Source organism: Podarcis erhardii, assembly GCF_964252035.2.
Source record: "Podarcis erhardii genome assembly, chromosome: 3".
In the NCBI taxonomy this organism is placed as follows: Eukaryota; Metazoa; Chordata; class Lepidosauria; order Squamata; family Lacertidae; genus Podarcis; species Podarcis erhardii.
The window spans coordinates 86297020-86314310 of NC_138507.1; the positions used below are offsets into that span (position 1 = coordinate 86297020).

The window sequence follows — 17291 nt, forward strand, 5'->3', positions numbered from 1 at the left end:
CTTCTTGTGTAGCAACTGCAAAGAACTTGTGTGTGTCCCCTAAGATTCACATCTGAGGCACACATATCTCACTGCAAGGTCTGGTGTAAGTCTTCCCTGTCTGGATACTGTGCTGGAAGTATATATTTTTTAAAAAATCATAGGGATGAATCCATTGTGCATCCATTCTTACTGACATCCAAAGGCATGCAAGTCTCTCTTTCATCTAGCTGCCTGTTTCCTCTGCATGCAAGGAAGGATAGTTTTAATAAGCCATGTACTGGGCTATATTAACTGAGAAGCTGCCTGGGGCACACCAGAAAAATCAAACTCAGCCAGAATCCACACAAGAGTCCAGCCTGAGGTTGGCAGATAGATGTGTGGGATGAAGCTTTCCCAAAAGAACTGCCCTTTCCTTTCTCCCTTCTAGGTTATTTTCCTTGTGCTTCTTACGTCGTTTCCCCGGCAGAAGCTCTGAAATTAACTATAGTTGTGCATACAAAGGAAAGGCTGGAGGCACCATTTCCCAGACTGCTTTCAGCAGCACAGCCACAGCTCCCTAAAACTATCCAGGAATTCAGAGGAAGAGAGAACCACTAATAAATGATTTAAGGAAAGAAAGCACACAGGAAATCTCGAGAGTTTTGATCCTTTCTTTGTTGAGCACGAAAGAAACACCACATTCACCCTGCAAACTCTTCTCAAATTGTACTTCCTCACCAGATGTTTCAGCGTTTTCAAGCAAAGACAAACATTTTTAAAAAACAAAAGAGGCAGTGCATTCATGAAGCACAAGCAACCTAGGAAAAAGCAGCTTACTGCTATATGGTGCTATAGGTCTCATAACATGGTCTGATCACTTACAAACCAAGTGCTTTTTCAGTCCTCAGCAAGATTTGCCCTTCTTCACGGAGCTCTTAACTTTCCAGGTGGAAATAGGAACTTATCATCATCATTATCATCATCATCACAAGCATTTACACAGAGATAGGTTTCTATCTCCTTCTGAGCTTCTTATCATCCAGCGGGGCAGGGAAGTAAGCCTGCTGTTTTCCTGCAGGATGTACCACAATGTCTGTGTTACTCTTTTTTGGGAGAAAAGGTGAAGATGTCAACTGCAAGGGGGAGGCCAGGCCCAAAGGACAGCAGAAGCAGTATACTTTCTTCTGGTATCTCCAAACTTGACCAAATGTCGCCAGAATGGAAGCAGCTTTTTACAAGCAACAGAAGCCCCACACATTTCTCTCGGGAAAGGTGGCAGCACCTTCTAAGCACAGAAACACATCTTGGATTTGAGTATTGTATGTGCCAGGATTATTATGCTGTAGACTGACTCTCACACAAAAATATTCAGAGGCATTTCACTCAATCTAAAGGAGAAAATATGTCATTGGGAGGCTTTTCAGTGTTCCCCAAAATTTCCAGTTTCTTGGAAAAATTGAAAAACAAGTCCTTGGGGGGGGGGAGATGAGAGGAACACTACTCCCCCCCCCCCCAGTTTTCATATTGCTAGTCACTATCTCTATTACACTTTCCCATCTCTACTACACTTTCACCACTCTTCAGATGAAAGAAGAGAACATGGCAAGACCTTTTTCTCTCTGTGGTGTCAACAGTTGTCCGCTGAGGAGGTAGAAGTGGGAGAGAGGCCTGGGAGTATAATAAAACCTCTCCTCCTCTCAGGGGCTCTAGGGTGGCCGCCCAAAGTAAACAGAAGTCTCAACAAGAACACAAAGTGTTGTTTTTTATAGGTAGCATCCCTCTCACCTGTGTATATAACGGCTCATAGATATCCACTCCGTTATCCTGGCTGTGGGAAAGGGTCTCGGAGCCCCGCCTCCAGATGAAGCGAGCTGGTGGGTTGGAGTTGACTGTGCAGCGAAGGAAGACTGTTTTCTCCTGATAGAAACTGCCGCGTACGTCGCTGATGGTCTGGTGAACAGTGAGGATGGGCTCATCCAAATCTGCAAGGAAGGGAAGGAGCCCACAGCAGCTATTAGCGCAGCTTAGGCCAGGATGCACCAAGGCCTGCTGGTCAGCCAGAACTCCAAGAAGGAAGGGCAGGACAAGGGAAAGGCCTCTAGAGCCCCACCACAATTCACTCCACTAACAACAACAGCTGGTAGGCTTCCAGGTGCTCCTACAGAAGATTGTCCTGATAGGTACCTGAAGGCAGGTACACAAGTGACTCATCGCTCAACGCTACTGCATTGGGGGACAGACGGACAAGGAATAAGTTTAATCATTTATTTAGCAAATACATAATCTTCCCGTCATTGTAACAGATCCCAGGGCAGGTTACAATACAAAAAAATACCACTTAAGAGCTTTTATTGCAACCAAGCGGTATATAAATTATATTTTAAATAAATAATTAACAACCCACATAATACTAGAGACAATCCAGTTTACCAGTGGTAAGGAGAAGCACAGGTGACCTGGTAAGAATGGACTAGCCTCCCTTGTTACAGGACACCTGAGATTCTCAAATTAGCGCCCTCCCTAAGGAGGCTTAGGTATCTGCTAGACAACTATGTAGCACCTAAAAATGCTGATTTCAGGAATGGGATAAACTTAAAGAGTGGGCGGGAAGAAGGAGGGAGAGACAGAGAAAGAGAAAGAGAAGAATAAACTGCTGAGATGGAGAGTCATTTTACAGGCAGAAAAGAGGAACGTGATACAATATTGATCATGTAAAATATGAGAAGCAAAACATAAGGAAGCACACAAATTGCCTGCCTTCTGCTCCTCTTTCTTGTGCTCCATTAAATAGTTCTTTCCCCACTCATTAAACATATGAGCCAATTTTTTAATTTGGGATTTTAAAAATTCACATATAGACACAGAACATTTTGCAATGAATGGCATTTTTATTTTTCTGCGCTTAACCTGCCTTCCTTGGAAAAATAAACTTAAGGCAACAACACTTCATTTCTTCCTTAACTGTATCTTCCCATCCCTGCCCGTCCAGTGTCTTCTCTAAAGGGGACAAAGACCACTCCCCGCAGCTCCATGTGGCCAGGTGTGCTCACATTTTCTCTCTCCCCTGCCATTCCACCAGCACCTCTCTAACTCCCCCACCCCTTCTTCTGACAGTGCCTCCCATTCAGATTAGGGCTCCTCTCATCTTCTCTAGATTGTCTCCTATCTTCCATCTGCACGTGGCAGATTGATCATTAATTAATGCAAGACAACCTGGCCCCAGTAAGCTGGAAGGGGGGTGGGACATGCCACACAAAGCCCTTAAATAAATTTTGCATTCTGCTTCCTCACTGTTAACAAACCATATGGCAAAAGAAACTTGCAGATGTAGTATTTTTAACTGTGTTCTGATATTTTAAGCACCATACCTATACTTGCGCCAGTTGATAGAATTTAAGTAGCTTGTAGATCAACTGCAGGCAGGGAATTAAATTTCTAAATGACCTCCCAATTTCTTTCTTTTTTCTTTCTTTTTTTTAAAAAAACCTTCTTGCATCCAAAAATCAGAGAAGAGTTTCGGAGCAAGATCCTTTCTCCTTGATGTGTTAGTTTTCAACATGCATAAGATTTCTGGGGAAAGCATTGCGGGGGAAACATTCAAAATTGCAACCTTGCCCACTTGTACTGTGGAATGGTACCATGCAGGAAGAACTCTACAATGTGATACCACTAAAGGTACTGGTTTGTTTAATGAGCCTCCTTCTTCCAAGGTATCTCCAAGATCAAGCAGGCAGAGAACCAAGGAGCCCTTGAATCAAACACCATCATTCTTACCATCCATCTATGTTACTGCTCCATTTAATGATCTACTAATATGGAGAGACAAGGCTAAATCAGATTAATGAAACTTGTCATCATGTTTCATATGCTGCTTCTCCCAGACAGTTGGAAACGCTGAAGGGGATAGCCATTGAACTCAGTTGGTGGATCCCAGTCTTACCCTGATGTGGACCAAAATCGGTCCCTTTGTTTTAAAGTGAAGGATCTACAAAATTAAACTAGTTAGAAAAAAATTGCTCGCATCCTGGAGTTTGGTTCCTATGGAGCCCATTAAAGCAGAGCCTGCTTTCCTTTCCCCCCGCCCCTACATTTCCACCAAGCTCCTTTACGATACTGGGTTTCAAAGAAATTGATTTAGATATATACAAGCCTGGAAAATCTGGTTTCAAGGGGAGAGATGACTTTCTGCTAAAAGCAGACATTTCCCATCAAGACACTTGCTTGGACCAGGCTATTTGCATATTTTAATGAGACGCGTGTTTTGAAGAGACAGTGTTTGTAATGGAGGCTGAGATTCGTTAGCCTGATAATATGGGTCTGCAGTTCAGACACACGGATGGAGTTGTTAGTTGGGTGGCAACAGAGACAAAGAGAGAGAGGAGAGACGCAAAGAGATGTACAGCCAGATTAAAGCCCCTTCTGAAACACTTGGTTAGGAGATTTGGCCGATGTATGCTAACTCTCCGCACTGCCCCAATTCCTTATTCTGTGCCAAACCCTTTAATATCACTCTCCTATTTTCGTTCTAAGTGCCAAGGCTCCCTCTTCCCTCTACAAATCTTTTTGCGAGAACCTGTTGTGACCCCAGATAGAGGCGGCAGACTCATTTGGAAAGATGATTAAATTCCCCAGAATGGTTATGGCTCAGAACTACACATTCCCTACAATGTGCAGAGGGACTCTCATTTATATTAATGGGAGAACGAGACTTTTGTGCGGTAGCTAAACTTTCAGTTATTTTATTTTCCCCGTGCCTTGAGATCATATCCACCATTCAAGTGAGAAATTATGCTTCCCATTGGACTCATCACTATTTCTGTCCCTGAGCAGCCTCTGCATTTTGCTCTTTCTATTCCCTTCCTTGCTGCATTTCCTACTTGGATGGGGCTTCGGGGCCTGCCCTCTTCCTTGTTCCACGAGCTAAAATATAAAAATAAGAATCAGTGACAATGAAGCAGCTGAAATAGCATTACTGGGCTTCAAGAGACGATAACGCAAATTGGGCTACAGTATAACTCACCTGATGTAAATCTCAATTATCTCCAGGCCTGATTCCCTCATTCATTTTTTGACATGATAAAGTAGCTATAACAAGGTGACTTTTCCTTCCCAATTTTGCCAGGCAAGTTTTTCTTCCAAATGCTCCTTAGTGTGGCGAGTCCTCATCTTTATCCGCTGCTGGAGAATCTGAATTCTCTATCAGTCTCCAGGATGTGAAAACTATCATCTCTGGCTATGCTGGGGAACATTCAGGAAAGACCTTGCTGTACCAAAGTGGCAGAGGAAAGTATAGCTGTAGTGGCTCAATCATGTCAAAAATAAAAGTAAGAAGTGAGCATGAATCTCCCATTTATCCAAATTCATGTCTTTGTGATTCAATGGGCTGGTTTGAAATTAAGAGGGCTTTGTGGGCTCTATCCTTGGATAAAGCAGTTAGCGTCACCCTATGATGATGTAATGGTGGGCCAAACATTTTTTGTTGTGTGTGGGGGGGGGTCTTGCCTTGTGCACTGATGGGTTTATAACAAAAATGCCCCTGAAAGGGCAGGATAACTCCAATTTGCTTGAGTCAACAATGCTCTTGCCAGCATCAAGCAATGATAGAGCTCTGGGAGTGGAGCTGTTTCAGTGAAATGTAGGGAGGGAGGTGGCTACATGGTATCAGCAGAATCTGACAGCCACATGAACAGAGCTGCAAGTGGCATGGTGGGATCAGTGTGGGCGGGGCACAAAAGGATAATATCATACTAAAGATGGGCCAAAAACCACTCCCCACTTTCTTGGCTCCTTTCATCTTCCATTAAACTGGGGAGCGATCTCCTATAGCTTTTTGGGGGGGGGGGAGGGGACAGGAGAACTGAAAATCCCACCATCATTTCCTGTTCCTCAACTTGTCTGTAGGAAGATGATTAGAGCCCCAGGAAGTTTGTGTGCACCCTGAAATCTGGCACCACAAACTATTCTTGCTTCTCTGCAAGACTCCATTCCACTCCAGCTAAGCCTTGACATCTCCCTACAATAGGTAGAATAATCCAAAGGCTCAAATCTTAGCAAAGCTAAGAAATATTACTGACAACTAACGTTTACATAGCGCTTTTGAGAGTTCAAGGCACTTCACAACAGCTCCCTACTAAAATGGCCTATCTAGTAGAATAAAGATTTCATCTAAGCTATGTTACAAATTAATTCAACTCACGGGTTGGTGACTTGCCAATTGATACAACCATGTGGGATGTTTCAATACCAACATAACTTTTAAATGTCCCTTCCTTCCATCTGGCTTCCCTTTTTCTTTCTCCCAACATGGAAAGGCTCCAAGCAGCAGCTTCCCTGATTAATGCTGATAACTGGGGACTTTGTGCTAGTGACAGCAGTTTCCTACATCCCCAGCACACCTGCCTTGCTGGCATTAATTGAAACACAGCAGCAGGCCGCCTGGCTTACTCCTGCAGGGATTTATGGGAAGCTTTGAAAACAGATCTGGGTGGGGAAATGCAACACATGACCTAATGCTCTCCTGCAAACTGAGAGCTGCTTTGGAATTCAGTCTACAAACAACTTTGGCTCTTCGGGAAGGGCACCATCTTCAGAACAAGGAAGACGATGCTCACGGCTGGTGCCATTGCTATTACTTCAGTGGAGCCACCTCAGGAATCTGTGGCTTGTTGTCTGCTTGTGTTTTAGTATTTCTTTGCTAGCAGTGATTTGGTCTCGGTCCCAAGTTGGGACAGGAGAGAAATTTGGTACAGTTCGCATCTAAGGCCTAATTTGTACTTTCAGAAACAACAGACAACCGAAACGCAGACATCCTTTGAAACCTGAACTTCTCTGAATTTTCCAGTGCAGTTCTCTAGCCAAGCAACGTGTACAAAAATGCATATACTTAGCTAAAGTGTGCATACAAATGCATGTGAAAATCACATGCAACAATGCATTAGATTATAGAGAATATGTTTGCCAAAAATGTTTATATTAGCAGAAAATTTCAATAAAATACTGATGAACTTTCAGGAGGACTTGCAAAAACAATTAATGGACTGAGGTGGAAGTGTGGAGAACCAAACTGAAACTGAAAGAAACTGAAACGGACAGATTTGACCATGTCAAAGTGAGAGACACACACTACTGTCATCTCAATTCTGGCTAAATAGAATCGATGCCCAGCGTCTATCTCCAGGATCAGGGGCACCATGAGTCTGAATACCAATTGCTGGGGAACAACAGTGGGTAAAGGCTCATGTCCTACTTGTGAATTTGCTAAAGACATCTGGTGGGCCACTGGGGGAAACAGGATGCTGGAGAAGACAGGTCTTCAGTATGATCCCACACTCATCTTATATTCTCATCTGTTAGGCAGTGGGGTCATGTTCTACAAGGTAATCTCCAGGGTCCTTCTCCAGGTCAACAGTATAAACAGGGATCTCTGTGCTTTTGCGCTACATTACACTATGTGGTTCAGAAGACGCCATATGTTAGCCTTGGGTCTGGCCACTAACAGCTGAAAATCTACAATCAAGAGTTACACGCTAATGGCAGGAGGGAAAGACATTGTGCCAAACAGTAGAACATGCAGTTAAAGGTCTTCTATGTAAAGGACTAACTGGGACCTTCCCAGTACTCTCATTCATGCATCTATGAAGCACTCATAAAATACAGACTCTTCTGCAGGGCAGGAAAAGAAAAAGTAGTAGAAAGGAGGCAGCATATTACCAAGTCCATCTGCGGAGTAGATGTTAGTATCAGAAAGCCCTTGGCCACCCAATTTACCCCATAGCTCTAAAGGTCAGAGATGCATGAAGAACAACAGGAGTCTGCATCAGCTTAGATCCAAACAGCATCCTAGAAGCAAAGGGAAACCCCACACGGATAAAGCCCCACTTTAGTTCTCAACTAAAGTGCCTGGCATGAGTAATCAAGTTCAGATAAGCAAGGAGAAGCACAGAGGAGAGGAGGGAAGGGGAGAGCCTAACATTTCTAAGAGAAGCTCATGAATTTGCAAGAAGGACCACAGCTGGCATCTATTTGGATTCTGTCACCCCATCCATGGTGGCAACAACAGCAAAATGGATTGCTTGCACTTAGATCTGATTGTTGGGGACACATCTGTTTTGAAAAGTCATTATCAGGGCTAATGAAAGCAAGCCCTGCCGTAGGACAGCAAAGCTTTTGGAAGAGGAGGGCAGATAAACAACTCTGAATGGGGGGGGGGGGTGTCCTACTTGCTACCAGTGGGACCCCATGAGAAACTCACTGAATCAAATTTGGGTGTGTACAGTGCAGCTGATTTGAGTGCTGGATGAGACAAAGCTGTAGGCAGCCTGAGAAAGCTCCATCAGACTTTGATGCCTGTCTATAAATCCTAGAATCAGAGACTAGGGCAATGGCATATCAGCAGGCTCCAGGAATTATCTTTGGTGTGAGTGTGTGATATGTGCGCTTGTTTGGGCCCTGAGTGAGAACTGGGGTGGACCGAGTAAGAGCTGGGAGGTGCTGAGTAGGGAAGTGTCTACCAGTATATAAATACTGATGTAAACTCTGAATTGGTATTGAGGGTTTTAACTGGTTATTTTTGTAGCACTTGTTAGTTTGCCACCCATCATTTATAGATATTCTTCTAGATTAAGCAGTATAGAAGTTGCCTAAATGAAATAAATAGGGCTCAGGTGGACTTCTAGGAGGGGCAGGGGGAAGTGGATTTTGAAGTGAAATGTGGGGTTTTAAATAATTTTCCTATCTAACATATTTTGAAACCTAGCAAGTTACAACATTGTTTTTCAAAAGCTGCTCTGAGGCTGATTGGCTGGGAGGAGGCAGCAGTGGCTTTTAGAGCCCTATAAAACTCCCCTCCCAGGCTGCTGTGATTGCCACTAGGCACCTACAAAAGGAAGCAATAAGTATTTGTAGACCAAATAAAAGTATTGAATCCCATGCAGATGGGATCAATCACCACTAAAAGCATGTGAGGAGGAGACTATACCAAACATAAACTTGAAGGGATATAAAAATGGGGAGGGGAGGGTGTGTTGAATAACAAGTCTGAAATATGAGGCACCTAAGCTAAGAAGCAAGAGGCTTTGAAAATATCAGAATGGAGGGTCCTTTTAAATTAAAGGGATAGTGACCTTCCTTCTTATTGTAGTCTTACATTTATTATATTATTTATTTGTCACATTTATGTGACTATGTGAGTTGAGGGTGATAAACATGTGAAGTGGGTTAGGCTGAAATTGGGCAATACAAGATTATTGTTTTTTTAATCATGGTGACTTCATACAGTGATTAGGCTGGCATACGGTGTCCTGTTTCAGGCATAATGCTAAACCATGGTTTAGCACCACATGAATGAGCCAAACCAAGCGTCAGGTGCATATACTCTCCATCATACAGCCATGAGGAAGGGATTTGAAGCATCTAATCACTGGTTTAAGTTGAGCATTACATCTGAACTCGGAGAACATTGGGTAGTATACCCATGTAGGACAGGATCATAAACTATGGTTTGATCTTTGCTTCATTCAATAAAACATAGTCTAAACTAATGAGAGTTTCCTCCATTCAGACATAAGCTGGTTAATCTTTTCCTTGTGCTCATGAAGGGATAGGATGGAAGCATATGAGCCTGAGGTTCACTTCTCTTAATTCATGTCACATCAAACCATGGTTTAGCATTCTTCTTCAAGGATACCGAAACCTACCTTATCCAAGTCCAGCACTCCACTCAAGACACCACTCTCTTTCTCATTCATATAGTCATTCATAAATAATTTAGTCCCCAGTTAACCACATTTAAAAAAATGGTCCAGTATTCCAAGATCAGCACCTTCAGGTAAGTGAGTGTGGCAGTAGCAGTGCCTGTCCCTTTGCCTCTGAGGTATGAGGATGCTTCTAGGTCAATGCAGAATTTCACTAGCCAAGCGATCAGATACCGGCACGCAGTAGAACTGTGGGAAGCTTTGGATGGCCACAAAATGACTTACACTGCACATCTACTCGAATGGACTTGATGGCAGGGACCCCAACCCCATTCTCTGCTTTACAATAATAGCGACCCCCCTGCAGCCTCTGGATCTTCTCAATCCGAAGGGTCTCATTAAACACCGATGTCTCTTGGAATTTGTCCGAGGCGCTGCCAGCAGTTTTGGTCCACCTCACCTAAAAGAGGGAATGAGAAAGACAGAGAAGGAGAGAAAGCACAGCTATAGGACACAGACAAACTTAGCATTGGGGCCTAACACAGCAGATCATTACCAGCTCTCACATCTTGTGCTATCTATCTATCTATCTATCTATCTATCTATCTATCATCATCATCATCTATCATCATCTATCTAAAATATGTGCCTGCTTTGACCCAGCCACCACAAGAAAACAAAATGCTCGGCAGAGAGTCTTTCAAACTAAAACTCATCTCTTTAAAACTTTGCAGCAGCTCTGAATGCAGTTTATTTCCCATCTGTAAGTGCTCTAACTGAAGCTTGAGCAAGTCTTTTTCATATGCAGTTTACTGGTGGAACACTCTGCTGGGATTTGACATCTTTCTGCAGGGCCTGCAAGATGGAGGTGTTCCGCTGTGCCTTTGGTCAGGGCCCAGTCTGACCCCCCTCCTTTTATAAGATCCTGCATGTAAGTGACCTCCCTAACTTCCCACTGGCCCATATAAGACTAACACAAATAGCTGGGCCTGGTGAGCACTTAATGTCCCCAACCCCTATAGTTATAATTCGTGGGTTGCCATCTGATTTTATTTTGATCTTAATCTGATTTTAAGCTATATTTTAATTGATTGTTTGACTTTATGTTTTTAACGTATTACATATTTTGATATTAGCCACCCTGAGCCCAGTCCTGGCCAGGGTGGGTGGGGTATAAATAAAAATATTTATTATTATTATTATTATTATTATTATTATTATTATTATTATTATTAGGCTGCTGGTAAGAAGCTGAATCACATGGCTTCCTGGACATATGAAGGACCATGGCTTGTATGAAGCACTGTAGCTCAGTGACAAAGCATAACCTTTGCAAGCAGAAGGCCCCAGGTTCAATCCTGAACATCTTCTGGCAGGGCTGCACAAGACTCCAGTCTGTCTAAAACGCTTAAAAGCCACTGCCAAAGTAGACAGAACTGAGATAGATGGATCACTTGTCTGACTCAGCATAAGGTAGCTTACTATGTTCTGAGCAGGTGGTTTAGCCAACAATAGCCATACCTTCACCCCAGATACCTGCGGGCTTCACCAGCAAGGTTATGGCTAGTGTGAACTATGTGAGCAGGCTAGATAAATTCAACTACCCACACAGCTGTGCGAACAATGCTTTGGGTTCCTTGTGGAGACCATGCCACCCAGGCTGGCATACGAACCAAGCCAGGAAGGTGAGGGGGAAAGAAGTAGGCGGGAAGACTCAGGAAAACAATAGTGTAACATCTTCATGCATTTCCACAAAAATACGTAACCCAAAATATTTGGGAAATTCTGGAAGAAAACATTGCAAACATTTGTGTGAGAGAGTGGAGGGGGAAGCCATTTCTACCTCAGGCTATAATTGCTTATCACTTGTTCTTTCTTAGTAGAATAACACTGAGAGCTAGGGCACAATTATCCCCATTTTGCAGAGGATGAAGCAAAGATCAAACATAGTGATTTGCTAAGGGCCACGCGAAGCCTAAGAAGGGCGGTGGAGAACTGAGCGTGGGTTCATACTGTATACTACAAAGGAGAACAACAATATCAATAGCACCCCACAGTCCTGACTTTAATCCGACTCCCCTCCTTGCCTACAGACCTATGTACTAGGGAAATTCAGCTTGCAGATGATAGGGTTCTATGGCCTCCGCCCAGCGCCCCACATTGTTCAGTGTTTCTCTGCTAATGGCTGCCCATGAGGGATTTATTTAGCCTTTGTCCTCTCACTAGAGGCCTGAAGCCTCTCAAAGTGCATTCTGTTTGCTTGGCTGCTTCAGTCAGTTCTTTAATCTTTCCTCAGCTTTTTTCATTTCAGCCTCATTTATTTAGTTTGACCACATTTTGGAGCTTTAATGACTAACTGAGAAAAGAGAAAGGAGGGGATAAAACAAAGGTTAAGAAAAAGAAAGCTTTGATTGGGAAATGCAGGGGGTGTCAACAGAAAGAGTGAATGAGGGGAAGGGGGCGGCTGTTCCATTCACAGTGGTCATTGACCATTTGCTTATGTTAATTCATTTAAATGTATGCAGATTTTAAAATTGCCGGCTGGCTTGTGTGGAGGAAACCAGATGAGTAAAATGACAGAGGTGTATGGGGGGGGGGGGAGATAAAAGAGAGTAGAAGGCAGAAATTGGCAGCAAACATGCTCATGTTCAAAAATTCAAAAGTCAAGTGTGTAAATCATTCTTCTACGGATATGCCAAGTTCTTTATTTATACGTTAAGCATCCCACATTCTGCAATACCCAGATTCCTCCTGAATCTTCAGTTTCTCTCTGCTCTTCTATAATAAATGGAATCGTTTATATTTCTAAGCTCTCTGCTTTGATGGTATCTAGGTCTGGTAAACCATGCTCTAAGCAGAATGTAGGTGTTAACTCTGCATAGCTGTGATTCTCATGTAATCTTTATAATCCTTATTTATGTCTACAGAAAGAAAATAGTCTGCATAATCATCCATATTTGTTACTATAGATCAACTGCCCTCTGCAATGGCTATAGCTAAGGATTGATTCACACGGTGTAATCTTTCAAGCACCACTTTCCCATGCACTCAGGCTAAAGTCATCTGGTGCTGTTGTCTTTTGAAGCTGCATTTGTGGTTACAAGGAACAAGGCTTTCTCTGTAGTGGTGTTTCCCCAGGAAGGTCCACTTGTACTTCAAAATGATTTCTACCTTTCCTCCCCGCCGCCACAGTGGGATTATAAACTACCTTTTGAGTCTGTTTTGAGTCTAATGCAAACAGGTGGGATTCTAATCTTTTATCATTTTTGTGACAACAGAACATGGAGAGGATATTAATCCCAGATTAGTAAGGAATCAGGAAGACACATCTTAAGAACACCATACAGGGCTGGTCCAAGACATTTTGCTGCCTGAGATGAAGTACATTCCACATTAAATGCTGGTGATAGAGCAGCTTTCTCCATAATGCTTGAGGGCAACAGGCTAGCTTAGGGGGTGCAGGCCATGTGCCACAGCACTGCTTCTTTCCTCACTCTGCCTAATAGTAGGGCCGTTCCTGAGGGACATGGGTGCTGCCCAGTGAATAGCTCTCGCAGTTTGAATCCTTTTAACTAGTTTGCCCTCTTAGGTGCATTGTGTCCTACATCCTATTTTGCAAATAGCTACTTGCTTGTGAATCCACAGAGAAGATGACTGGCAGTCACAGTGATTCAGCTTCTGTGACTAGTAAGGCTATGCAAGAGCAGGAGGGAAGTGCTGTGATTTCTTCTGCTCTTAATGTACCTTACTCCCTGGAGGCCCCTATCCAAATCATGTCATGTTCTCCTGGGTCCATTTAGGCAGTCACTGGCTGGCTTTTAGTGATGGTGTCCCTAGGATGAGAGTCTTGTCTGCACACATCATTGTCTACTATGTTGGGAGCGTCTCTCACCCTTGTACCGTGGGACTCCAGTAAAGGTCAGTAATGCTTCAAAATCATATCCCTCTGGGAAATGAGTTGACTTAGCATGGTCAAGTATCTGAGTCAGCAATCTCCAAATACAAATGGGCAGAGGTGGGCTCAGAATTTCTACAAAAGGGAATGCTTGAACTGAAGATGGAACACTACAGTATCCAGCTGTGGCAGCAGAACAATGATTTCTGCAAAGCATTTCAGTAATCAGGACATTGGCTATTTCTGAGCTCCTCACACACGGATGTTCTACAGAACATCTACACTAACATAGAGGGGAATTCCTGGCATTTGGCAAAACAGCAGATAAAGAGTGAAAGTGCTGCAGGTGGCAAAAGGAACAGAAAGGTTACCTGTGGCCGTGGGTGCCCCGTAACCAAACACTGCAGAACAAGGGTGTCACCCTCCCGAATCGTATACACTCGTTCACTGATGTTATCTTCTTTTACAACACATGCTTGCCCAGCATGGATGATTTGGGCCTGAGCAGGAGCTATGAAGAAAAAGAAAGAATTAGGGGTGCTAATAGCCAGTGCAACCCATGCCCACTCACTGAAGCTCTATTGATGCATTACTAACACATGGGGCATATCCATGTTGATGTGGAGCAGGGCTATACTTTCAGCCCCTAGCCCCCACAGCCAGGTCTTCTTTCTGCAGCACCTGTGGCTATATGGACTTCTCTGCAAACACGGGAGCCCATACTCATGGTTATGGGCTCAGTGCAATTGGAAAACTAACACAACCATGTATCCTCATCATGCAGAGCTCCCACTTGTGAGTAGGTGTTCGTGTTGAACTACTCGGCAAATGGATGAGCATTCTGCTGTTGGAGCATTTAACTTTAGTGAGAGACTGCTACAGCAGCTAAGCTATCTAGCCCTGGGCTTTTATTGCAAACACTGCAAAGGCTATAGGAATCTCTAAAAGAAAAGAACACCAGACTGAACAGCACAAATAGCAGTAAGAACCACCACAGCTCAAGCCTGCTCAACCACCACTGCTATCTCTAAATATGCTCTCTTTTGTATGCATTTTAAAACACACAAAAAGCAAATCTCCATAGGTATTCAACTTCCTTTGTTCAGAGACATTAAATTTCCAAGGGTACAAAGATTCATGCTACTTTGCAACACATGAAACCACATTCTATGAGTCAGACCGTTGTACCCAGAGCTGTCTGGCTATCCAAGCTCTTGAGAAGAAATGTTCCCTGACCTGAGATCCTTTAGCTGACCTGGGACCTTGTGAATGCAAAGCATCTACTCTGCCGCTAGCAAGTTGTTGCATTATTGCAATAACATAAGCAACCACTGCCGATGGATACAAAATACTTTGAATGAGTAATGTATTATCACTTTTGTGGTAGCAGAACAACAGTGCAAATGGTGGATTAGTGTTTAATCTGGACAAGCTACCTTCCCACTTTACACTAGTGCCCATGGTGACCAATGGTCACAATTAAATGCAATCTAAACAACCAATATTAACTACTTCATTATTTTAGAATTGCTAAAAGGATTAATTACAGACAGGACAGAAAATTTTAAAAAATTAAATATCAACCAAATAGCAGTCAACTAGACAAATTAAATGCCTGCTTGAATAAAACTGTTTTGAAGAAGTATCAAAAAGACATTGAAGAAGTCAAACAGATTTCTCTGGGTAGAGTTTCATAACCTGGGTGCAACCACAGATAAAGCCCCCGCCAGATGAACCTCAAATGCAAAGCTTCCCTGGGTGAGCAGGATTATAGAGTCCTTAGATACTCTGGTTCTAAACCATTTACAGCTTTAAAGGTAGTATCCAACACTTTGAACTGAGCCTGGAATAGACTAGAATAGTCGGTATAACTGGCTCACTGAAGGGATTCAGAGGACCAGCCTTAGGTAACCAAAATATAGCTGCAAGTGTAACTAGGTACTCTTTACTTCACACTGGTTGTGGGAAAGAATGATGGGGTTGACACAACTATTGACATCCACGATTCATTGTTATAAAGATTATGCATTTATGGTGTGAGTCAACTACCAGCACCTGGAGACAAAATGAGCGATAATCATCTTCAAGAGTGTTTGTTTGGAAGAATTCTTATCTACATCACATTCCAAACATCCACTGCAGACTTTGCTTTCTTAATATGGCGTGGCATCTGTTTGTTAATGAAACAAAGTAAATCCAGAAGGAAAACAGAAGGATAAATGTCTCAGGAGGTCTGGTGACAAGACTACAAAGAGATGACTATGATGAAATCTTGTAAGTATGATGTATGGCAGAATCCTCTAAGGCTGCTGGAAAGATACAACACCCGTATTCCCAAATAAGCAAATGCAGCAAGCACTGAGGAGATTTCACCCCTCCCATACCCAAGAATCTCCTGAGAATCTCCTGAGGTCTCTGCTGGCTCTACAGAGAGGAGGAGCAATGTACTGCTCTCTACTTAATTAGTCAAGTGAGTGAGTCAGTCTCTGTGTGAGAGAGAGAGTCAGTCAGTGTGTCGGAGAGAGAGTGCAAGAGATCGTGTTTATAGATAAGATTGCTGCTAAGAACAGCTGCAGGCACTCAGAGTAGCATTGATGTATGCTTAGAACTTGTAGCTCTGTATATAGTTTGTATCATAGCTGTAGTTATAGAATAAAAGGAAGATACTCTACAGAGCTGCTCTCCGAGTGGTTTATACTCTGCAAGACTCTGCAAAACGTTGCTGCGCAACGACTGTATAATTGAGACAGTGAATCCGGTGCTCTCAGCTCCAAGCTGTGAGTCCACAGCACTGTGACCTGTTCCTGTGGGAAAGGAGGTCTCTGGCAGTGCTACCCAGCTCGCCTAGCCCAGTCGGGGCTGTAGTGCATGAGTCCAGTTGGTACACTGGCTCAAGGGCGATGCTGACATCGGTTATGGGCCCAGTCGTCTGACCAGTTGTTGTTCCAGTCATCCCAGTCGTCCCAGTCGCCAGAGGTGTCTGTTGCTGATCGCTGGACGGCAGAACGGAGGCTGCATGCTGGACTGATTTGTGGTGCCTAGAAGCAGAGCTGTGTTGGAGCAGAGTGTTCAAGCTGCCGCTGTTGCTGTTGCTGCTGCTTGAGGTATGTTGCTGACTGCCAAAGAAAGAAGATAGCATCCCTGTTTGCCTGTTAATTGCGCTCTGAGTGGGAGAGAGAGTGGCTGAAGAAGTCCAAGACTTTATCTGTGTTTGCACGAGGGAAGTGTCTTGCTCTAAGTAATAGCAGACATGGCCTGTGCACATTCTGGCCAGATGGCTCTATCCTTTCCCCTCCTCACGCCTGAAAACTATGCAGTTTGGCAAGTTAAGATGAAAGCGCTTTTACAGAGGGAAAAGCTATTTCACACCATAGAAGATGACCCTCCAGATAAGGATGATGATGATTGGGCTGAGTGGCATGCTGCAGATATGAAAGCCCGAGGGACAATTGTTTTGAGTGTTTCAGACCACTTGCTGGTGAACTTAGAGGGTCAAGAGACTGCACAAGCTGTTTGGCATAAGTTGAGAGATATGCATCTGAGACAAAATGCTGGTTCCAGTGTGATTTTCTTCAAGAAGCTGTGCAGGTTGCAGTTGCAGAAAGGTGGTGATTTGCCTAGCCATCTATCTCAGTTAAAGCGTCTCAGACAGGACCTTGTTCAGCGAGACCTGGCTATTTCAGAGGCTGTGTTTGCAATGCTGATGATAAATAGCCTAGATGATTCTTACGATGGAGTAGCTG

General features: G+C 43.5%; 1 protein-coding gene across 5 annotated transcripts in view; it reads right to left on the bottom strand.

Moving 5' to 3' along the window:
* Positions 1-17291, bottom strand: part of MDGA1 (MAM domain containing glycosylphosphatidylinositol anchor 1) — a 281764-nt gene that overhangs the window by 178723 nt on the left and 85750 nt on the right. For all 5 annotated transcript variants that reach the window (XR_014154409.1, XR_014154410.1, XM_081854150.1 and 2 more), the window contains exons 2-4: positions 13920-14059; positions 9939-10113; positions 1747-1943 (exon numbers count right to left, since the gene is read on the bottom strand). Coding sequence is in view for 3 of the 5 variants with exons in the window: in XM_081854150.1 (XP_081710276.1) it covers positions 1747-1943; positions 9939-10113; positions 13920-14059 (512 nt within the window). In the remaining 2 variants the exon portion in view is untranslated. The remainder of the gene's footprint in view (positions 1-1746; positions 1944-9938; positions 10114-13919; positions 14060-17291) is intronic.